Below are 24,108 nucleotides of genomic sequence, written 5' to 3' on the forward strand. Positions count from 1 at the left end.
GTAACCAACCATTGGAACTATTTGCCAAGGATACTAGTGGATTCTCCATCTCTGGAAATTGTCACAGGTCATGCTCACCACTCTTATGCCTGCGGCTGGTTGCCTTGGGAATTAGCTCAGCCCCAGTTTGCCTGCCTGCTTCAGGTGGTGTCTTGCCTGCTGTCACGCCCACTCTGGATTACAGCATCTTCTTTAGGACACAACTCTCTGGACATGTCCCAATCCGTTCTCTCCCCAGAACAGCCGTCCACTATCCAACCACTTGTCTCAGTGGCTGACTGCAATTCCAGTTCCAGTCATTTGCTTCAGTGGCAAACTGCAGTTTTTGCATTCGCCACTCCCCTTGGTAGCAAGTAGGAGTTAGAAGGGGGAGGGCCTCCCACTACTCGGGGTCCCAACCCAGGTACCTTATAGGCAGCAGCCACATATTGCCCCTCTTCCTCTCTATCTACTTCTCTAGGCCACTTCCCCAAAGCAGCCCCCACCTCTCTGTCCTTGTGTCAAGGCCTCAGTCTGGCAGTATCAGTCTGGAAAGTTCTCTTACTCCATCTGATCGTGCCCAGCACTGATCTGTTCAGGGCTCCAGTTCTTCCTCCCTGGGTTTCCAACTGAGAACTGACTTTGCTGCTCCACAATCTTCTTTATATATGGACCTGCTTTGCTCTGATTGCCTGCTCTCCTCAGTCCTGCTCTGATTGGCTACTTCTGGCACAGCCTCCCTAGGACTGCTTTTCACCCTTTAAATGACAGTGTGGGGCAGATGCCCCATCACAGAAATGTTTTAATCAAGATAGGGTGTTTTTTCCTAAAAAAAAAGTCCCACGTTCTAGTTCAACCACAGCTATCAGACTTGAATCAGGAATAAATTCAGGAAGTCCTAAGACCTGTGTTATACAAGAGGTCAGACACTACATGATCACAACAGTCCCTTCTGACCTTATGTAATCTATGAATCTATGCACCTCATTCCTTTTCCCTCAACCTTGCTTGTAGTGGACCCCACAGAACAGGTCAGAGATAAAATTAACATTCCACCAAAGACAGGTAGTAATAGCAACTAGGATAAGCACAGATAGAGTAGACACCTCTCCCTAAATAAACGGTGATCCCCCACACAGAGATCCAGGAGGGTAGTGTGATTATATAACATCTCAGATAGTTGGTGATCCTCTGAGCAGTGACCCCCATGCACTTCAAGCTCATACACTCATACACACAAAATGATGAGGAGAAAAACAGTGAATACATCACTATTTTCAGGCAATAAGCTGCCAGACTAGGATAGATCGAGTAATATTCTAGCCCAGAAATTGGTGGCCTTTGTCAGGACAAGGAGAGACATTGACCTACATTCTTCAGAGTGATTAGCAATTTTGGATGCCCAAATATGAGACCCTAAAAAGGGGTTGGGTTTTCCAGTTCCCATTTTCTTGTCTCAGGTTGAGAATCCACAAAATCCAGCATGCAAAATCACTAGATGTTTTTGGGAAACGCAGGCCATAAATCACAGGAGATAATTTCTAAAGCAAAAGGTAGACAGGAGGGCATCCCACCAGGAGAGTTGGTGACAACTGCAGCCAACATTAGACAGCTGGGTACCTGGAGACTACTGTCATCCAGTGACTAGTTGAAGGCTGGAATATCAAGCCAGATTGCAGCCTCGTCGCTCATGTGCACACAGGCATATGTGCTTTAACCTTGCAGCAAGTGTCTTCGTTTTGGGAGCTTGCAGATTTCTTAAGAGGAATAATAAAGAAGGAAAACATTAACTAGTCAGGGCTGGGTTTTGGGTTTTTTTTTTTATATATAATTTGTTTTTTTTTCTAATCTACTCCAAAAACTAGGAAAGGAAGGGGGAGAAAGTTCTGGTGATGTCAACTCCCATCACCATGGAAACTGAACATTTTTAGTGACAGCAAGGAATGAAGTCTTCCTCCTTGAGCGGCTATGTTGTGTGGGGAGTGAGGGCGAGCAGGGCAAAGAAGGGAATCCAGTTAACTTAAACTATCTCTTCTGACTTTTTTAAAGGTAGTGAAAAGAGAGTGAGAGAAAAAAATGACTGAATGAATAAATGACTTGAACAGTGAACTGAGTTTACAGAAACAGGACCTGGCGTGATTATCCCTGTTGTGCCTCTGCTTTTTCTGTTCACAAGGTGATCTTTTAACCTTGGCCTCTCAGCCTGGATTAAAAAGACAGGGTGGTTGTTTGTTTTGGGACAGGCAAATGGTTGGTGTTTCCTTTGGTTAAAGGAGAGAAGTCTGATGGTCTCTAGTTCTTTCACACACACACCCCAGCACCACATATTCCTTCTTTGGAACCCAATTTGCGTGCTACTAAAGTCAACGGGAGCTCTGACACAGAACTGGTTGGGAACAGGACACAAGCTGTAATCTGCAGGGGAGAGAAATGCCTTGATTCTGATTTAGGATATGGTTAAACGAGATGGAGAGAAGAGGCATGAAGACCCTGTGTCAAGGTTTTCACTTCCATATATATCCACATTATAATATTCATGGCTGTGCATATCTGTGGAGCTGTGGGCTCTATCAGGAACTGCAGTGGCAAAAGCTGCAGCATGTCAGGCTGCTGCTCGCAGGAGCCAAGGCCCAGCCCAGGCACTCCGCCGTACAGCATCTCTGCATCGCCCCCAACCTGTCCCACTCAGGTAGCACCAGGCTTACCAGCAGCAGTCCTTAGTCACATTAGTGTATGCAAGCAGTTCTCCTGTTCCTGGACAGGAGACTCACATGCTGCATGGAAGAGACTTGTGTTCTCAACCAGCTTCTAGCCACCCCTTTTCAAATACACTTTCTATCCTTTTGCAATTTAAAAATCTGAGCTATAATATCTCTTCTTTAACATTACTTCTCCTGCCACTACACCACCCCTCATCTTTCCTGAATATTCTCAGCTACACTCATTGTTACAGAAGCTCAGGACCAATGGGCTGAGATGTGGAATGCAGCTGTTTCAACTTCTTTTCCCTCGACTAACTCCCGCTCGCCACAATGTGGGGCCAATTTAATGAACGACCCGAGCCTCTGATACACCAGGTGCAGTGACTAAAAGATGGAAAAGCTCTTCCCATTTCACCCATGTTGCTTTCAGTGTTCATTTCTTTCCATTCTCTTTCTGGTACAGGCTGATTTCACCGCTAGGCACCCACCTTCGTCTCTCAGATAATAAATTAAATGAGTTTGAAGGTCTCAGTTTAGTGCAACAGGAAGCAATTGTCCTCACACCCAAAGGGAAACATCTTTCAAACCTTGTTGCAGACAGGTGTATTAAAAACAAATGTAAAAGATGGTCCTATTATTCACCCCAGGGAACAGTTATGCGGGGTAAGCTTGAACGGCTCAGCCAGCTCAGCCAGTGATACACGGAGTTCTGGATGACAATGAAAGCTGGTTATTCCCTGCAGGGAGGAAAAGGGAGGTGTGGCTAGCTCCACAAAGGAGCTGTTTGTGTTTTGTTTGCTGTAAGAAAACAAAACAGCCATACTTTCTTCTGCAAACAACAACACTTCTGCCATGGGGCGATCTGATTAAAAACAAGCAAATCGGTAAAGCTGCACTCACCCGTACAAGGAATGAAATTTCCTCACACATGCAAGTGGCACTCCTTGTGGGCTTTGGGCTTTGGGCTGCGCATGCACAGAGGCTTGGGAAGTGGAAATCAGAGCTTCACCATAGCAACTTTGTTGTTAAAAATGCTCAAATGTCAACTTGTCCCTAAGGTGCTGTGGGGTGGACTGATGTGATGCAAAGGCAGAAACCTACTATTTCTAAAAGGACGCTTTTAACCTGAAAGCCAAGCAAGTGGAAGCAGAGCTGTTGCACTGATCTGGGCCACAGCGACACAGCACTGGCCCAATTATGGGCCCAATTACGTTAAAAATGTTGCTGGTTTCTGAGCCAGTGCTTTGACTGATGTACATCAAGTTAGCTTCCCTGCACTGAGGAAGCTACACCAATTCCCATGTGTGGAAGGTCTGGCCCCCATCGACTATTGGTTTCTACCCAAGCCTGCTGAATTGAGCACATGTGTGATTCCAGTTTCTCAGGGATGATGCACACAAAACGACACAGCCACAAACACCCAGGGCTCATCGTGCTCTCAGTTCCAGCAGGGCAAATCGAGATTAGCAATGTTGACGTCACAGGAATTGCTCTGCTCTTTCCCTCAAGTAAATAGGAAATTAATCTGCTCCTGCGCTTAAAAAAAATAACCCCCTTTCTATTCTCTTCCAATGCTTGACATGACCCCGAGACGGGGACCATGTTCCAACCACATGCAACACTCCAGCACTTCAACATGGTGAGAAAACAGAAAACATGGAACATACCCAGCCATCACAATGAAGAAATCCAGGCGGTTCCAGGTGTCTCCAAGGTAACACTTCTTGCCAAAGATCCCAAGGGCCACCATCTTCAGCACCATCTCCATGGCAAAGAAGATAAAGATGAAATCATCAAATACCTGAAGGAGCCACAGGGAAAATGGAGGGTAATTTTAACAAGTGCTCGCTGCCCTTTCATTCTACAGCTCAAAATGGGTAGATGAATATAAACATCAGTGTGCACAAAAATGAGAGACTGCTAGTGCTGGACAAGCAGGGAGCTGGGTAAATTTCCTCTGCACATAACTGGGCAAATAGGAATACATAGAAAAGGATCAAATTAGCGGTGGATGAGTGTGGCATATGGATGGATGACTATAGATTAGTGGGGATGAGTATAAATGAACTCTCTGTAATTCTAGTGCCATAGATTACATTCAGTCTCTTTCTCTCTCACACACACAAACTCCTATGATATTTTTTAAAGCAAGTTTGTTGCTATGGGCATGCCTGTTGAGAGAAATGTGAGACTCCACTACACCATGTTTGCTGGGGCTCTGCACCCTTCCATTTCATTTTATTTGAGCATATGTTACAGATAGTTACACACACACACACACACACACACACACACACATTCATGAGCCCTTCTCCTTGCCAACCTTTTTTGGAAAAAGCTAAATGCAGATGGAAGGGAAACATCAAACATAACAATTAGAACGCGGGCCTGAGCCTCAGCCAATGATGTACCTGCTCCCATTATTGGGGCAAGAGACTGCTTACCTGCAAGATCTTGCACCGATCATTGAGGCAATCCATATCATCACAGGGCTGGTACATGCCCAGGGTAACACAGTTCAGTAGAATCACCATCATGCTGACACACTCGAACCAAGTACGAAGGAAAATAGAGTCAAGGAAAAGTCTGCTCAGGTCAACTACCCCACAATTGCTGTCCCAGGTCTTGAGATGACAAAATAGAACGCTTTAAGGAAAACAAAACCCCAGATGGTAGAATAGCCAAGTCATTAATCCCTGTATTTTCTGTCTGTATTCTTTACTCTCCTATCCTCATTCTATTCTACGGAAAAAAAAGTTGAAACACATTTTGGGGAGAGATTCAAGTACCACAAAGCATTACTTATGCACATTAGTTTCCATTGTTAAACATAAACACACACCAACTTCCTGTTTCAGTGGTTTGCTGTACTGTTACAAATTAAGTGCAATAGGAATAGCTTTCCCATCATGTCCGTCATTCCAAACATGCAAAAGCCTCAAGCTTATGAGCAGAGAGTTTGTCCAACACAACTGAGTGGACAGACTTAAAAGTACAAGTCTCTCCTGGAGTGGGTACAGGTTTCAAAGGTTGGAAATAATTTTCTCTTTGATTAGAACTTCAAAACATGGAACTGCCACAATGCAACAGATCAATGGTCCATCTAATCTGTAATTCTGCCTCCAACAGTGATCAATGTTGAATACAACTTCCATAATGTGCCTAATTGTGCTATACTATCACCATAGGGGAAAACTGTGTTCCTGACCCCAGCTGGTGATCACTTTACACCCTGAAGCATGAGGATTGATAGCCCTTGTAATTGTTTTCTTCGCTACATTGGGGTCTCATTCACTGATTCATAAGAAACGCTATACTTATTCATAAGAAATGTCTACTCCTTTGTTTAGACTAAAATATCTGCTTCAATAGCAGCCAGCAGAAGAGAGTTGCACGGGCTAATTATATTTTACATTTAAAAGTGTTTCCATTCATTTGTTTTTAATATACTGTATTGTCTTTTAATTTTATCAGGTACTGCTCCATTTCTACATTAGGGGGCAGTGTAAACAGGAGGGCTTGAATGATCTTTGTGCCTTCAAAATTGTATATACCCGCTCTCCTCTTATTCTTATTCTTCTTTCTAAAGTAAACAGACTTAGGGCCAGGATTTCACTTATACTAACCCCTTTGTATAGTGCTTTAGCTAAATGCTCCATCTAGCACTGCAAAGGGGCCTAAAGGGGATGTCAATTCTTTAAGGGAACATCTACACCACAAAGAAAAATCCACAGCCGGCCTGTGCCAGCTGCGGACTTGTGGGGCTTAGCTGTGGGGCTGTTTCATCACTGTATAGACTTATGGGCTCAAGATGGAAACTGAGCTCTTGGACCTTCCCACCACACAGAGTCCTAGACCCTGAGCTCCAGCCCAAGCCCAGAAATGTACACAGCAATGAAACAGCCCAGCATCCCTAGGCCCATGAGGCTAAGTTGTCTGGCCCAGATCAGCTGTGGGTGTCCAGCAGTCATGTAGACATAACACCAGGCACCTACTGCCACAGTGGTGTGACAGGGTCTTGGTTCAAATAAGGCCCCTAGTCTCCTACTCTTCCTGATATGTATCAGCACACATCAAACAAACACTTCTGCTTAGTTTCCATTTGGGGCCTGCTATGGGCAAATGGCCCTTTGGAGCCGCCTCTCCACCCCCAACTTTACTCTCCTCCATCTCCGCCGGCGGGTTAGTGCATGCGGGGGCCCAGCCCCAAACTGGAGGGGGCAGGAGAAGACGTGGTACAAGCTCCCCAGCCTCCTCCCAGGATCTGGCTCAGTCATGCACCAGGTTTGGGGCCCCACCACAAAGCAGCGGTGAAGGGGGGGGGGGCGCAAAATTTGCCTTTGCCCCCGGGTGCATAACACCCTTGCTATGCCTCTGGAGACAACCCCTATATTTTTTGACACACTGTAAATGTTTGTTTGTGCTTCGAAATAGAGGAATTGTGTCCTCCATAAGTAAGATGGGTTAATCATTGTCCCACAATTAGACAGTTACATCTCTAAAAGGTTTGTCCAGTGGCTAAAAGGTGATAATAGTATGGCCTTGCTGCATAAGAATGTTGCGAGGATAAACACAGAACACGTTACGAGATGCTCAAATACTACGTTAATGGGCCCACATATTTACCTAAGATATATTCCCCAATTTTGCCAACTATTGTGATTTTACTGTGATCTCAGAATATTTGGAGTTTTTCTTATAGCCCTAGCTCCTGGAGTCCTGAATTACCTGAGAATCTCATCTTTCATAAAAAATAATAATTGTCTAGTACTCATGGTTGCAGAGAAACACTGAAAAATATGAACCCTGAAGGCCCAAACACCAGAAGGCCAATATAAATATCTACAAGTGCTTACTTTGACCCCTCCTGGAGGTGCTTGACCCCCCTCTCCCCCAGGCCCTGCCCCCATTCCCCCAACCCTCAACCCCCACCTCACCGATTCCTGTCCCTGCCCCTCCTCTCACTACCCCATTCTATCCCCTCCCCTAAATGCACCCTGCCCTTACTTCTCCTGCATGTAAATAGCTGATCTGCCCTGGGTTGAAGGTGCAGGAGGGGGAGGAGCTGTTTGGAGGGGTTGCAGGTGGTTGCTGAGTGTCTACTATTTTTTCCCGGTTGGTGCCCCAGCCCCAGAGCACCCACAGAATCAGGTCCGATGGCAATATGCCACATCTGTTATTTTTTAAAAAACACCTGATTTTTAAGGCCTGACTTTTGATTTGTGGCCACTCGGCATTGGCAATATTAGATTTCTTCTCCCCTTTTTTTTAGAAACTGGCTCTGTGAAAGTGTGTAGATGCCATCCAATTTTCCTGGTGACGTTGTTCAGCATCCTTGTGGTTAAAATGACATAAAAGAGGCTCCCGCCCTTGTCACTCTATAGTTTTCCTTTCAGTGCAGGTGGGTCTCCAAAAGACCCATTGTAGCTGCAGTAGAGAGAGAGAGAGAAATTCTGATGAGAAAAATGGAGCATCTCCCGCTCAGAATCGGGAGGGGTCACTGTCAACTTGAGTCAATGGAAGGGGGTAATTATAACTACCTGCTGCCTTCAATGTGTCACCACTGTCAGCCACAAGGACTGTCTCCAGTCACCACGGCAACTGCCTAGAACCAGGTTTATAATCTTCACTTTTGCAATGTCTTCCCCCTCCCTCTCTGCTCGCTCCCCTTCTCTTGTGCCTGAGCCTGTAATTAATTTCAACTGCTGACAAAGCTGGTGTTCAAAATCTGCATCATTCAGTCAGAAATTTCATTATTAATTAACTTTTTTTGAAGTTCAAGTCTTCTACTTACAAGTGAATTTCCCCCTTCTCTCTCTCACCCATTTCTCTTTTCTCCTCGCTGTTCCTCTCCTACCCCACCCTCTCTCTCCTCCAATCTCTCTTTCTCCTGTCATCACTCCCCTTCTCATCCTAAGTTCTGGATCCCAAAGGGATGGAGAAGTGACAAGACACTTTCACAACAAGGCCTGTCGCCATAGGTGGGCTTAGGAAATGAAAACAGGAACACAGACATTGTCAGAATGGATCAGATCAGCTTTATGTCTAGTCCAGCATCCTGCCTCTGACAGAGGCCAGCCACAGACGCTTCAGAGGAAGGTGCAAGAAATCCTGTAGTGAACAATTCCATAATAACTTGCCCTCAGGGGAAGTTTCTTCCTAACCACTGTCAGTTAGTGTCTGATTTATGCCCTGAAACTAAAAGGGTTTATAGCCCTCATTTAAAGTTTTTTTGTCCGGTCTCCGGTGCCCATGGATTGCTCATTAGCCACAGAACTGTCTCCTCCTTTCAGAATCCTGTTAAGCGCTTGGCTGCAGTGCTGTCTTGTAGCAATGAGCTCTGTAATAGGATAGCTTGGCCCTTACGGGCTGGAGGCCTGCAGGCAGCCAACCCCTACTACTCAAGGAACTGCTCCAGCCCTGCTGTGCCATGATAGCAGTGATGGATGAAGCTGGATGGAGGCCAGCAGGAAGATACAAAGAGAGGGGAACCTCAGGGTACTGTGGGGCGTGAGAAAAGCCACTGCTAGGGAAGTTAAGCCGTCAGAGACAGGAGGCTGAAGTTCAACCAGGTAAAGCCTGCAAGTGACTGTGATTAGGGCCCATCTCTGGGAAGAAGGGAGTGATGTTGAGCTAGGGTTGGGGCCTACATAACCAGTGTGTACCCAGAAGACTGAATACATTGGACCCCAGAAGGGAAGTGATTTAGTTACCCTTGGACTTGAAAAGGAGGAAAGAGAGGCAGGATGTCAGATAGTGATCTCTGGCCACATGGGTGCACCCAGGAAGCAGCCAGTCCTATTATAGGCTCCAGATTTGTTAGCTTTGGCCTGAGAGGTATGGCCCTTTTATCATTCTACATTTGTTGGTTTTCATCTTCATTGACAATACATCCTGCCAGACACCTGTCTTCTTCTCTCGTCCTCTTGTCTATAGATATTCTAGCAGCTGGACAGCCTCCACTCCCAGGAGCATCAGCCAAATGGTTAATTATCCTTTAACTTCTGCTCTCAACCAGTCAGGGTGGTGTTGGAAGTGGGAAGATGAAGTCTACTTAAGGGTGGTACAGAACACCAGCTTGGGCTATAACAGCATCACTGCCTATCTGGGACACCTTGGATTTTCCATGTCAGTCCTCTAAGACTTAGTGTGTGGGACAATTAAAGATATCAAGATGATCATGCACCAATGTGAGACCATGAGATGAAACTGAAAACATGGCAATGTTGTGACACTGGAAAGTCATTTAGTTTCCATTCCTGTAGGACGAGGAGCAATAAGAGGGAAAATTTGGCCCAAAGTGATTAATATCGGCTGCAATCACTTGTTTTTCCTAGACAAAAAACAAAACTAAGTAAAGTCCAAGTGTTTTGCGTTTTGCAGACATGGCTCACTCCCCTGCTCTCCTTAAGCATAAGTCTGCTCTATAACTCATTGAGGGAGCACCAAATCCAGAAAGATTCCTACTGCCTGAGATCCCCAGCCATTTAAAATGCAGATATGCTTCCATGGAAAACACTGTGTTACTTGGGTTGACATCATGCTAACATTCCAGCCTCTCCCCATTACATACCATGTGTCAAGCCCACTCCCAAAATTGGTACCACAAAATTCATCCTTGGCACAACTCTGTTGGGTTTAATAACAGGGGCCTAGTCTATACTAGAACAGGCAGGTCGGCTTAAGGTACAAAACTCCAGCTACACAAAATGCATAGCTAGTGTTGGCTTATCTTAAGCTGAGCTATAGCGGCATCCACACAGTGGGAGGTCACTGGGAACAAACACTCCCATTAGCTTCCCTTACTCCTCGCAGAAGGAGTACTGGAGGCCGGCACGGGCTGCCCTCATCATTCAATTAAGGGGTTTGAACTAGATCTGCTAAATCAAACACAAGAAGATCGACCTCTGGAGTGTGGATCTTCTCATGTCAACATGCACAGGGATATTTAGTCATGGTGACTGGCCAGCCATGGTAACTGAACAGCCCTATGAAGAGGAGAACAAGATAGCTAAATGGAGATTGTAGGGATTCTACAATGATAACAGTGGCAAAGTTGCTGTGGGACTGCAATAGCAATGGAAGCTGTAAGCCTCATGGGGACATACAACGCAAAGCACAGACATGTGCACCCTCTCCCAAGCACCTCGTAATGACATACAGTCCCATCCCCTCCTCCCTTTGAATTCCAGCCAGTCAGCAGCACTCACGAGTAGTTGTCACCTGGCCTTTTAGTTGTGGGCACTTTGCCAGCTAGAGGAGAATCACTTGGGCATCAGCTTCTCCTCCCTGCTTCTCTTTCCCTCCATCTCTTTGTATGGTTCATAGCCACTTCATTTCAGTTAGTCAGATTTGTGATGATTATACTTTCCTTCCCTCCCCTTTAAATAGCCTTGCTCAGGCCCGGAGAGCAGTGCTGCATTTCTTCGCTGGCTTGCTCACTCACTCGCTCTCTATGTGCCCCTAATGTAGACCATGGGGAGACAGTGGGATGCCTGTGGCTGCTGCAGGACTGTTAATATTTCATTTACAGTGGGAGGAGTGACTTGTGCAGTGAAGGTTAAAGAGACCAGAAGCTCCAGGGAAAAAAACTCTCTCTCTCTCCACTGCCTCCTTGCCTTCCTTCTATCTTCCTTTTTCAGACTTCCCAGTGGGTAGGTATCTACTTTTGTTTTCCTCCCCTTCTTTTTTCATATCCTCACTCATCTTTCTCTCTGGTTCATACTCTCTTTCTATAGAAGAAGCATGCAACAAAACCAGCAGCAACAAAGTTCCTGTAAGTCTAAATCTACAAGTTTGATCCACTAACAAAGTGGAGTGATAATCAAAATTTACTGCCCATTGAAAATTCCAATATATCATCAATTTTTCCATCTCACAATGGATTAAAGTCAACATTTTTCATAGAATGAAAAGTTAAAAACATTTCAAATTGAAAATGTTGAACCATTTCAACATTGTTGATGAAAATGAAGTGTTCCGACATTCCTGAAGTGTTTCAGTTTGTTGACACAAATTGAAACATTCTGTTTCTAGTCAGTTTGACTAGACGTGGCATTTTCCTGCGATGCCCGAGTGCTTTGTGGGAATTATAGTCTGGGGCCCAATGCCTTAATTCTTCCCTGTAGGTTGGGCTTCTTAGTCAGACGACTCAATCAGTGATTCTTAGGATATGGCATGTGCCTGGCTCGTAAGGGAGATTTTTTTATAAGGTTTGTTGATGGAAAATTGAAAAAGTTTGGTAACTGTCCTGCAGAAAATTATTATTTTGCAGAAGCTTCACTTTTCACCCAACAACTATTTTTATTAGCTAAAAGAAGACACAAAAAAGTCAGATGAAATCGGTAAAGAACTAAGTGAGCAACAACATCAGAGAACAGATGCCAATGCTGAATATAGCACCATGTCCAAATGGATTTTTTAACTTCTAAATTCTGTTTAGAACAAAAAGCCCACACCTGGATTCAAATCAAGATCGTATAATTCAACTAACTCTGAATGCAATTAGGTTTTAAACCAAATGTTGCGAGTGTTCAGATAAGAGGTTTTGGTCCCTGTCTGTTTCCCACACACACACACAGATGAGAGGTCTCATTTCAGTGTAAATCAAGAGTATTTTCATTGAAGTTAATTTAGCTCAACTGCTGTGAGTGGAGAACCAAGTCCATGAACTTAAAATCTAGATAGATAACAACAGAGCTAGAATCTAGAGTTTTGAGTCTGGGCTTCTGGTTCAAGTTTTCCCACTGATGTCCCTTCTCCTCCCCACTTCAAGAGAGATGACCCTGTAACTGTGGCCATGTCATTAGAAGCTTTTAGAATGCACACTGTCACTTCCCTGTGGTGGCATAATGTTCAGAGCTGAAGCCATATCATCTCAAGCTGTGACCTCATCAAATCTCATACCATGATGCCGAATCTATGTTTGGATGGGGGCCTCCAAGAGAAAGCCAGAATGTTGCAAAAAATGGCATTTGTGACTCAACAGGAGGTGCTGGTATGCCCTAGAATAGCATTAGAGCACTGTGTTTCCATATGAGCCATGCAATCAAGGTCCTCTCCATGTGAGAATATTAAAAAACCCCACAGTCTTTTTTCATGAATACAGTTATTAGCGCTGGAATCCTCCCCAAATTCAGATTTAGGTAATTACTTTCGGCTGGCCTAAAAATTCCTCATGTGGTTTCTATTGGACACAATATTCTTTTGCACTTTGTGTGCTAACTGGTTGTGTAAGAACGCTGTATACTGTTAAACAGCTGATACATTGCACCACAGAGCTAACTGCAGTTCAGTGGTGGGTCATGATCAGTATATACACATTGCACAATGCTTTGGGCTGAAGGTACTACAGAAATATTGGATACAATATATTATTAACTTATTATTATTAGAAAGCGTGTGGGCAGCATTGAGGAACAACATTTGAATTCTTAGTCCGGGGGATCTGAATACTTCCTCTGCTGGAAGAATCAGCACATACTTTACAAGATCAATTGAATCAGTGAGGTGGGGACAAATCCCTGCATTCCTGGCCTCCCCTTGGCTTTATTACCTGGGAAGACTAAAAATAGATGTTTCTCCCAGCCTTCTCAGTGGTGAAGACTAATGCAAAGAAATCATTTCATTTCTCTGCAGCCAGATTATCTCCTCTGTGACTGACTGCCTTCTGCAGACCCCAATGACCTAGCAGATCCTGACTCTGGTGCTGGCTTCCCATTTTGAGTGTATTTAAAGGTTTTCTTATTAATCTGTCTTATTATATTTAATATTTGCTCTTCCAATCTCATCTTAACCTCTTAATCTCCATTGGACATTTTATCTGCCAAAGTTTAAATTCCCTGTATTAGCTTTGCTTATGCTGGATTTCATTGTTTAAAGGATACAATTTTTTTCTTATGACTGAATTGCTGCACATGATAATCTAAATTAATAGATGTCTGTCCCTCCATTTTGCTTTTTTTTAAGGTACTTTTGCAGGTCCATATTCAACTCTATTCAACTCTGGAGTAACTCTGTTATCCTCAGCCAACTTGGACAGGAATATGACCCCTAATTAGGTTTCTATCACTCTCCATGATGACTCCATGGACTTTTGGTTCCCTAGCTTTTCCCTTTATGCCATTTCTAATGCCTTCATAATTTCAATTCTCACTTGTTGAAGTTTAGCATCCTGGACACTATTATTACAGTAAACCCTTGTCATTCACAGTGGGTGTGTTCCTGGCACCATAGCAAATGGCAAAATCTGTGAATACAGGGGCAGCGGCTCCCTGCCACCACAGTCAGTTCCTTGTGGTGAGCTCCCTGCAGCTCCTGGCACCAGCAGTGAGCGTTCCATGGGCTCCTGGGCACCACAGTGAGTGTGGGGAGGGGAGACTGACCACCACTGCCATCTGGCAAGCCCCTGTCCAAGGCCGTGTACCAGGAGAAACCCCTGAATATGTGAAGTCATGGTAGCGATTCAGCGAACTTCAAGGGTCTCCTGTACTATGTATTATTTGTACTCTAGTAGTGCACAGAAACACCAAACAAGATCAGGACCCCATTGTGATGGATTCTGGACAAAACACATAGTGAGAGACAGTCCCTGCCCCCAAAAGTTTAATGCCAACAGACAAGACAAACAAAGGGGTGAGAGGGGAAACAAGGCACAGAGGAAAACTGACTTGCCCAAGGTCATGCAGCAGGTCAGTCACAGAGTTGGAATAGACCCCAGGTCTCTTGATTCCAAGTTCTGTACCCTAACCCCTTAGCCTGCACTGCATTCCTAGGAGCGCTCTCTCTCTCTCTCTCTCTCTCTCTCTCTCTCTCTCTCTCTCTCTCTCTCTCTCTCTCTCTCTCTCTCTCTCTCTCTCTCTCTCTCTCTCTCTCTCTCTCTCTCTCATATTCAGTCTTTTTCAATCAATATTTACAGTAATTTTTATCCTCTCATTCTATTTTTTCCTCCTCTTTGGTTATTTCTCCCCACCCCCAACCCCTTCAATCTATTTTCTGTCCTGTCTCTTTCAATCCCTCCTTCCTCTAACCCAGGGGGAAGCTGCATGAAGGGAACCATGTAAAGAAGAAGATGAGCTGCTTTTGCTTAGGCAGGCAGCCAATTCCACATTTTTAAAGGTATTTACACACCTAAAGATGCACTTGGGCACCTAGTGGGATTTTTAAAAGCATCTTGGCATCTATCTATTGGCATCTTTAGGCACCTAAATACATTTAAACATCTTTCATTACCCTCCCCCCCATCATCTCCAACAAATTCCCAGCTTCCATAAGGGATCTGGCTGCATGGGGAAAGCAAAACAGAGAGAAACACGTGCACCAGGAAAGTAGTACAGGGTAATGGCAATGAGGAGTCCTGTGGCACCTGAAAGATTAACCGATGTATTTGGGCATAAGCTCTGGGCATAAGATTTTTATATATGCCTGCCTCTGTAATTTCCACTCTATGCATCTGACTAAGTGAGTTTTCTCTATGAAAACTTATGCCCAAATAAATCTGTTAGTTTTTCATGTGCCACAGGACTCCTTGTTGATTTTGCAAATACAGACTAACACAACTACCCCTCAGATACAGAGTAATGAGACTGACAAATAGGACAGAAAGGAGGAAGGAAGCTGAGAAAAGTCAGACTAAAAGGTCAATGCTGCAAGCCAAATGCAAAAGCTACGGACATGGTCAGTAGAGATGCACAATGGAACAAAGCTGGGCACTGTGATGAACAGGAGAGACGGTCTTGCTACATGTTCCCTCCACTCATAGGAGCAGGAATACTACTAGTCCTGCACAAGGAGGTGAATTTATGCCGAATGGTCATGTGTCCATAAAGTGCCTAAAGCTGTGCCACAGCATGTGCACGTAAGGCAATCTCACCATAATTATCAGTTCACTTGCTACCGGAATTAAGGTACCTTTTTTGCCCTGGAGGAAAATTCTGATCTTATGCTAGAGACAGCTTGGTTGGTTTTAGAGCTAATGAGTAAGGACAGAGGAACCTTGTGGAGTCTGACGTGCAGCCCTCTCTACGTTCAAGGTTCAGGTCGCTAATTTGAAGTTATGAATTTTTCTTCCTGTAATTTAAACCTGACACTATTTGAGAGCTGCTCAGTTTTTAAAAACTTACGCCAAACCTCTCTCACCGATGGGAAGCCACAGCTATGTAATGCAGAGCTTTCCAGCCAGCGGGTCACAATCCCCAGGGGGATTCTAAATGGCAATCAAAGGGGACTGCGAGATGTCAGAAATGTTATTACCATTTCTTCTAAAGCACAGAAAATCTCACTCCCCTCTTCTCTGTACACCCTTACTCTTCAAGCTCAAGTATTCTCTCTCAGCCCGTCACAACACACAAATGGCACAGGCTTATGATTATTTATACAGTTCTGGCTTTTATAGTAAATGTAAGGATGCCCTCAAAACTTTTAACTTTGAAAAAGGGCTCATCCACTTGAAAAGAAGGAGAAACTGGCATAAGAGCTAGAAGCCTCACAAGCTCTAGGGTGGCACATGCAGCTAGAAACACTACATTTATTTTTTCATTAGTTGTTTCTTCTTTTTGCCCAACCCTGTCTCTCTATATTTCTTCTTCATTCTGCTCTCTTTCTAGTCCATTCTGCCTCCTACCTTTTATCAGATTTTTTCTTCTCTGCCTCTTTCTGTCCATCCCCAGAGTGGATTGAAGAAAACCAAGTTGAACTTTCAATTCCACAATGCTTGAATGGGCTTAAATGGAGGCATTTTGACCACCCCCAGTAACAAGGCCATCCCATTTTGCACCCACTTAAAAGAATGGTAATGACACCCAGGGACAGATTCTGATCCCTGCTGCAGCATAAAATGGCTGTCTCACTCTCCACACCAGACAACATCCCCCACAAAGGGGCACTGTAGTTAGTGCTTCGCTATCCTCCAGTACAGACTTCAGTATAAGATTGGGCTAGGGGTGTAGCCAGAGCACACTTTGCTCCAGTGACTGTGGGGCTGCAGGACAGCTCATAGACACCTATAAATCAGAGCAGCTCCCAGGGCTAACTTATGCTGGGGGACCACTGTTATAGATTCACCTTCCCAGAGCACCCCCACTGTGGCATGACTTGGAACTTTAGCAACGCTCCTTCAGCCTCCTCCTTGGCACTTCAATGGTCAGGAACAAAGGTGAGTTAGCCCTATGGCCAGCTTGCTCTCTAGTGTTCCAGGCTGTCGTTGTTCCGAACAACAAATGTCAGACAAAATAATAGCATTCTATCTGCCTGGACTCCTCTTCGGCCTCAATCTACTTGCAGAGCAGCCGTTCCAGAGCTTCTCCTGAACATCCCTCAATAAAACCAAACTACCCGAGGAAATACAAACTAAATAACAGTTGCCCACCCAAGGTGTGAGCCTTTAGTTCATCTTAAGTTCTCCCTCACTACTCTTGCATGGAGTGCCAGCCCACAGAGCTACCTTCCTGGAGTCTTGCTCCTTTTTCAAGACCTACCACAGGAGTTAACTCCTGTCCTGCAGCTTTTCCCTGGTTCTCCATCTACCTGGCTCCTGTCATGACCTTCCACAGAGAGGGAACATCAGGCCACCTATCTCCAGGGTCTCCTCCTGCTCTCTCTAACTATTCTGAACAGTTCCTGTCAACTACTCCATGAGCCTGACACATCCCCCGGGTGTAACAAGATGGGGCTAACAGAGCTCTTCTGCTCTGATCAATTCCCTCTTAGCTGGTGTAGGGATTGCCCACCTCATCACAGCCACACTCATCCCTGTGGCAGTCTGGCAATTAGGAAGGTATAAAGCTGGCCTAAAGCCACGCCCTGGGCAGAGCCTCCAGTGAAGGCCAATGCAGAATCTGGAGCACAGTGCATTCACCACCACATCTTTCTCTGTGTTTCCTATTCAGGATAGGAAAGAATATATCACGTAAATAAAGACAAAGTCAAGGGTGTATCATATATTCAATTACATTGAAGAAATTGCACACAGCCTATCTGGAATGCCTGGAAAGAAGCAGAAAGGGCTTGGTACCAGCTTCTGTTATTTGTTTCAATACATTTTCATTATTGACTGTCACAGAATAAAATGTATTTATATTCAGCCTTTCTAGATATGTCTCCCTTACTAAGAGGGGGTGGGGGGATCTAAGCTTTTTTCCTCGCTGTCTCTCCTGATTTTAACACTTATAGCTGGTCTTTCTCGGATGCATCCCAGGATCCTATGTTCCTGTTCTCAAAGGACTTGAGGCAGGAATAGGCAGTGTAGTATGGGGCACGTGCCTGAGGTGTGTGGAAAAACAACCAACTGAGCAAATCTGATTCAGCAGGCAACAGGGATTTACAATGGGCTCATAATTGCCCAGACTCCCTGCAGCAGCTAATGACTCCACTGGGGCACAAAGAGGTAAAGAACAGCTTCCCTAAAGGGAAACGGATAACATGAAGGGGAAGGGATGGGGAGGAAGATCCACATTAATTTATTTTAGATTACTGTAGTGGAAGGAGGGGGAAGGGAGCACCTGGAGAGTGAGTGGACATACTGGTATTCTCCCCTATCTCTCTGCCTACCAATACAACACACAGCAACACAGCTACATGGCTTAGACACACATAATGATGATAATATTTAGTCATCTACAGCTTTCTTCAAAGTCCTGCACAAACATTAACTCACCCTCACAACCACACATGTCAACTCCTGGAGGCCCTGGGGCGGAGCACTCGGGGGAAAAGATGGTGTGCACTGTGTACCCAGTGGTAGCCTCCCATCAGCTCCTGCCTCCTTTGCCCCCAGTGCCTCCCACTAGCCAGCAAGCCCTGCAGATCAGTGCCTCCCGTGATCAGCTGTTTTGCAGTGTGCAGAAGACTGGGGGAGAGGAGCAGGTAGGGGGTAGAGCTGGGTGAAAAGAGGGAAGGTGAGGATGGAGCAGGGATGAGAAGAGGCAGGATGTGGGTAAAGGCTTGGGGGAAGGGGTGGAGTGGGGGCAGGGCTTGAGGCAGAGCCAGAAGTTAAGCACCCCCACCCCCTCCCAGCACATTGCAAAGTTGGTGCCTGTGCTCGCAACACCCCCTATGACGTAGGGACGTAATACCTCTATTCTACCCATGGGGAAAGAGGTAAAGAGATTTAAAGTCAAATCTGTCAAAAATGTCCTTTGATTTTGGATAGCCGAGATGCGAAAGATAAGGCCCAATTTTCACAAGTGCTGAGCACTCCAAACTCAAGCAAAGCCCCAGAGGCTGTGGGTGCTTTGCACCTCTGAAGATAAGGGTCTGAATGCCTCAGGTAAAGCAGCCAAAAATGAAGACACCAAAAATGAAAACTCTCTCTTGAAAATATTGTCCCTAGTCACTTACCTGAGGTCACACAGTGAGTTATTGGCAGCAGAGCCAGGATAAGAACTCAGGTGTTCCTGGCTTCCAGTCCATATTCATTGGACCGCACTGCACGTTCTCCAAGGGCCAACACAGCCCTAAAGACAAGTGTCATCACAAACTTAAGCGCACTCAAGCTTCCATAACAACGGTCACTGTTCTGTTTGGAAAGGGTTGGGTGCCCTTTCAGCAATTAATTTAAGTTACAGAGAAGGCACATTTTATTATTAATTATTTTCATTCTTATTAACTATCTGTACTTTTGTAAATCCAAGAGGGCCTCAATCAAGATCAAGGCCCCACGGCACTGGACACTGCACCAACACACAGTAAAACACAGTGCCTGCCCCAGAAAGTTTAGAATCTCAATATACGTGCTAGACAAAGGCTTTGTCATACTTCCCATTTCCATTCTGAAGATGAGAAGCCAAGGCAGAAAGAAATGAAATGTCTTCCCCAAAATCACAAAGGATGCCTGGGACAGAGCAAGGAGTTGAACGCAGGTCTCCTGAGTTGTACTGTAATGCCTTAATCCCAAGATCACTCTCCAGCTCAGTTAGAATGCCTCATGTTTGCTGGATAGTAATAAAGAGGTAGCTGTTTTAGTCTCATCTTGCTAAAACAAAAGGAAAAACTATGTAGCACTTTAAAGACTAACAAGATGGTTTAATAGGTGATGCGCTTTCATGGGCCTGGCCCATGAAAGCGCATCACCTATTAAACCATCTTGTTAGTCTTTAAAGTGCTACATAGTTTTTCCTCATGTTTTCTGGGACACTGAAAGCATTGTACCCATATCAATTTTTCCAGAGAATGTTCGAAGCGCTACATGTTTCATTTTACAGTTGCAGCCAGTCAGTTGCTTTTACATCACTGCACTTGATTTTATTATCTGCAGGGACGCAAAAGGCAGGCAGTGCTTCATTTACCCCTTCAGACTTACCTTTGGCTAGCAAAGTGTCTAGTATATTGGGAGACCTGTATTTCATCCCTTGATCTGTCCTGATTCGCCATAGGATTCTGAATTAGGGCATAATTAAGTTTACATGGCTAAGATTTTCAATGTGCAAAGTATTTAACTTCTAATTCATTCTGAGATCACAGATAAAAAAGTGCTATAGAAAGTGCAAATTATTGTCATGATATTCTGCAGAATGATAGGTTCCACAAAGAATTGTAATTGCGTGCTATGTGCCAGTATGACAAATCAACCAGTTTATCAACCAGCAAATCACCCGTTATTAATATGCTTCCATTGTTTACCTCTCTGATATTTCTTCCTTCTGCATTCATCACTGTGGTTCAGCTTTCGGAGCTGGTAGTACACAACCACTAGAGTATGTGTATTATTCACACAGAGTCTACTTCACAATCTATCTGAGGTTTTCCCACCACTGAGGTATGTAGGCACCCTCTAGTTAGAAATTCTCTTTTGCTAGAGTCTATGGAAACACATACATCCTCCCTCGTATCCATAATCTATCCTATTTTTAACATATAGTGTATACTCAAGAGTTTATGGTAATCTTTTGATTATTCTCACCTAACACATTACAGTACATCTAGACCTCCCTCTCCACACATGCCAGCCCCGCTGTTCCACATCTGATTTTAAGATTTTCACTGGCAGTAAAGCTAGTGGTTGTTTCATTTTTAACACTTGCACATATTTTTATGTGACTCCATAGGAGTTGTTTCCTTATTGGATTGTTCTTCATTCTTATTGATCCAACTTCTGACTTGTTAACTACTGTACGTTGCACTGAAGTGTCAGTTTAATTTCTTCTGTCCCTAGCAGATTTCACTGAATGATATGAACATGCTTCAACACCAATCAACTCTCCCTGAGATTTCCCTTTCTCCCCTAAATCCGCAGGTTTTTTTTTTTTAAAAAAAAGCCACATATATTTTTAGTGCCAGCAGTCTGTTTCCCTTTCTATTAAAGGAATGCAATTACTTACATGTGAGGTAGGACTGAAAATGAATATTTAGCCAGGCAATGGCTTGTCAAAAATACTGGAAAGTCTGGTGAAAACCGGGCCCTCCCCCTACCTGCCCTGTTCCAGAAGAAGGGTTCATATGGTGCCTAGAGGCTAGTTATTGTAGAACCAAGAAAAGGAAAAGCTACTTCATGCAGTGAATGTTTTATCTCTGGAATTCTCTGGCTGGACTTTAAAGAGATCAAAAACACTGGTAACACTTGCAACTATGCAAGCTAACGACAACTAGGTGTAACACTGTCATCACAGGGCTCACAAAGGTATGCAGTGCTGTATCACTGAGAAGGCCCACAGAGGATGGTGGTCACCTTCACCATTTTCTGAGATCAGAGACAGGCTACTCCTGAATAGACTAATAGCATGATCCACGGTGGCAAATCAATGCTCCTATGTAAGGCAGAGGCTGTTCTTTAAGTCTATGGTCTCCTTTTCCCAAGAGGTTCATCAGTGCCTAATAGAAATTGGGTCCTTCTTTTAATTAATCCTGCTTAAGATGACTCAGAGCATGAAACGGATATTATTTTGGAAAAGACTAATGTTGAGGCCTTGGCTTTAGGCTTTTTTGCTAATAATGTAGATTATTTTCCAAGAACTCTCTCCTACAGATTCATACATCACTGATATTAAAACGTACTGTAACCACAGACTTCTCCCCAGTCTCTAAGGTCTGGTCTGCAGTACACAATTAGGTTGACAAAAGGCAGCTTACATTGACCTAACTAGGAAGTGTCTACACTTAAATTTCACTCCAGCTGATGTAACTGCACAACTACACCAGCTAACCACTCAATCTCCACAAGCCGCATAGAGTCACAGTCGACAATGCTAGGTCAACACAGTGTCAGTGAAGACACGGTGTTGTGCATGTCGACTGTTACTATCTTGTAGGAGCCATCCCACAGTGTCCCACGTTGACAGTACAATCAATATAAGCACTCTTTGTGAAGACACACACTACTGACTAAAGAGCAAAGTGTAGATCCATGCAAGCAATGCAATTGCTGCAAAAGCTGTATGCTGACATAAGTTAGGTTGACTTCACTTTGCTGGGTAGACATGGCCTAAGACTGACATGTCTTGTGTCATTTCATACCCTTGTATCCAATGAGCAAATTATTTTACAGTTCTCCTGGTCATCACATATCCAGTCTATGTTCTGGATGACAGACTAACGTCCTCTCTTCATAGCTCGACTGCACATCACACTTATGCAGCCTATGCACATAGATTGGAGACTACACACACAGCACTTAACCTCACCTGTCTACACAGGCAGGTGTGGCTCTAAACTGGAAGACCATCTGGCTGTGGATGTCAGGGAGGTGACTGACATTACCAAATGAATCATCACATAAGAGGTAAATGTTAATTATTGTCATAGTCAGCAAGTGACTACTGGACATGAATGGGATGGTTGAGAAAGCTAGAGAGAGACCAGCCAAAATACCTGGAAACAAGTCAATTTCTCTATGTTGTGCTCATGTTCTGCATAGGGGTCAACCTAAAATCTCTCAATAGTGAAGCATTTCAGCCCCTCCTCTACTTCTCTTTGCTCACGGCCCCCATTGAGGGCAGGGTCTGGGATGAGGAGAGGAAAGGACATGGGAAGGCACAAAAGAGAACTGTTAAAAGAACTGATGGACAGCTGTGTCACTGAAAGTCAGGAAAAGATGTTGGCCAAAGAGAGTGCTATAGTGACCCAGCATCCTAATCAATCATTCGTTTTGCAGCCACATTGTCACTCATTTCACAAGTCCATTATTATGATACTTTGTGGAAGATGGGGATGGACATTATTCTGGTTTTAGTCAGTTTGAGGACTGAAACATTTTACCTCAGGTAACTTTACCCATTAATTCCAAGTGAAGATGGGACAGAAAAAAGTCTTAGTTTTTTTGTTACAGCCCTATGGATGGAGGGGGAAAAAAAATCTAGATTTCAGCACTGCCAGCTCTGCTAGAATGGAGTCCTTGGGCATGTCCTATGACAGGAGAGTTGAAATGGATCTGGAGGCCTATGCCCTCTGGAATGGACTTTATATATCCCCACAGCACATACGCATATTCTGCTCTCGGGCAATCCATGCAAAGCATTTCAGTTCACAGTATTTAAAAGCCTTTAACGGTATTTATGACAGCCCATGGAGAGAAAGCAAAGTTAGCACTCAGGTCAGGGTGGCAAAGAGTGACTTGAAATGCACTGGAAAAGCTGGCCACCGAACAATCAGCAGTAAATCTTTAAAAGACGAGAGCAAAGTGCTGCCAGCTGTTTCCCGGAAAGAACAGCCTGTCTCTGAAGCCAGCTCAGCATCTGAACCCTCCTCACCATCATGGAACATGACAAATCACCAGCCAAAGACCAGATGGCTAAAGTCCTGCACATACCTCAGGAGCTGAGAAAGTGTTGCCAAGGCGACAGCTGCTAGCCAGGTTGACAGCTGGAAGCCAGACCGGTTGCTTAGCGCCCAGTACTGGTGTCAGCCGCACATTCAAACCCCAGCATACTGCACCGGACTGATAAGACTTTTTCCTGTCCTCCATGCTCCGCCTTTCCCACCTGCCTGACCCTAAGAAATGGGAGGGGAAAAAATAGAATTTTCATCCATTTGTGCGCATGCGTGTGGTGACCCCTATTATATTTTTTTGTCTAAACCCAGCTTCATTTCCCTAGCATAATTAGTTCTGTTGACCTTTCAAACACATTTCCACCCTTACAGAACTATAAATTTCAGAGTGGTAATTATTATGTAGACCGTGCTGTCATTTACAAAGCTCTTTACAGGTCCTATCTGTCTCCCTGTGCATTAAAACCATTTCAACGCCCCGCCACCCTTGGCCTTTGTAACAAATCCTTCTCCCCCACCCTATTAGCAGTTGCACTTATCTTTCATATTCTTCCCTTTAGCCCCCTGGGTGCTGCCATTCAGGGTTTTGTTTGAAGATGTGTAAAAAGAAATCCTAAACTATGTTGGTCCCATAGACTGTCACATGACAACTTGGAATAAAACATGTGTCTGTTTGAGGATATCTTATATGTAAAAGATAAATATACTACACGGAGGCTATAACCACATA

General features: G+C 44.4%; 1 protein-coding gene across 2 annotated transcripts in view; it reads right to left on the reverse strand.

The window, feature by feature from the left end:
• The window catches only part of CACNA1I (calcium voltage-gated channel subunit alpha1 I), a 118,659-nt gene extending 111,123 nt beyond the window's left edge, over window positions 1-7,536 (reverse strand). The window contains exons 1-2 of one of the 2 annotated variants that reach the window (XM_025185133.2): window positions 5,126-7,536; window positions 4,349-4,482 (exon numbers count right to left, since the gene is read on the reverse strand). In XM_025185133.2, the coding sequence (XP_025040918.2) occupies window positions 4,349-4,482; window positions 5,126-5,218 (227 nt within the window). In that variant the 5' untranslated portion in view covers window positions 5,219-7,536. The remainder of the gene's footprint in view (window positions 1-4,348; window positions 4,483-5,125) is intronic. The other variant, XM_075936472.1, reaches the window with a different exon arrangement.
• Window positions 7,537-24,108: the final 16,572 nt, after the last annotated feature.

This window comes from Pelodiscus sinensis, chromosome 1 (assembly GCF_049634645.1).
Source record: "Pelodiscus sinensis isolate JC-2024 chromosome 1, ASM4963464v1, whole genome shotgun sequence".
Taxonomy (NCBI): Eukaryota; Metazoa; Chordata; order Testudines; family Trionychidae; genus Pelodiscus; species Pelodiscus sinensis.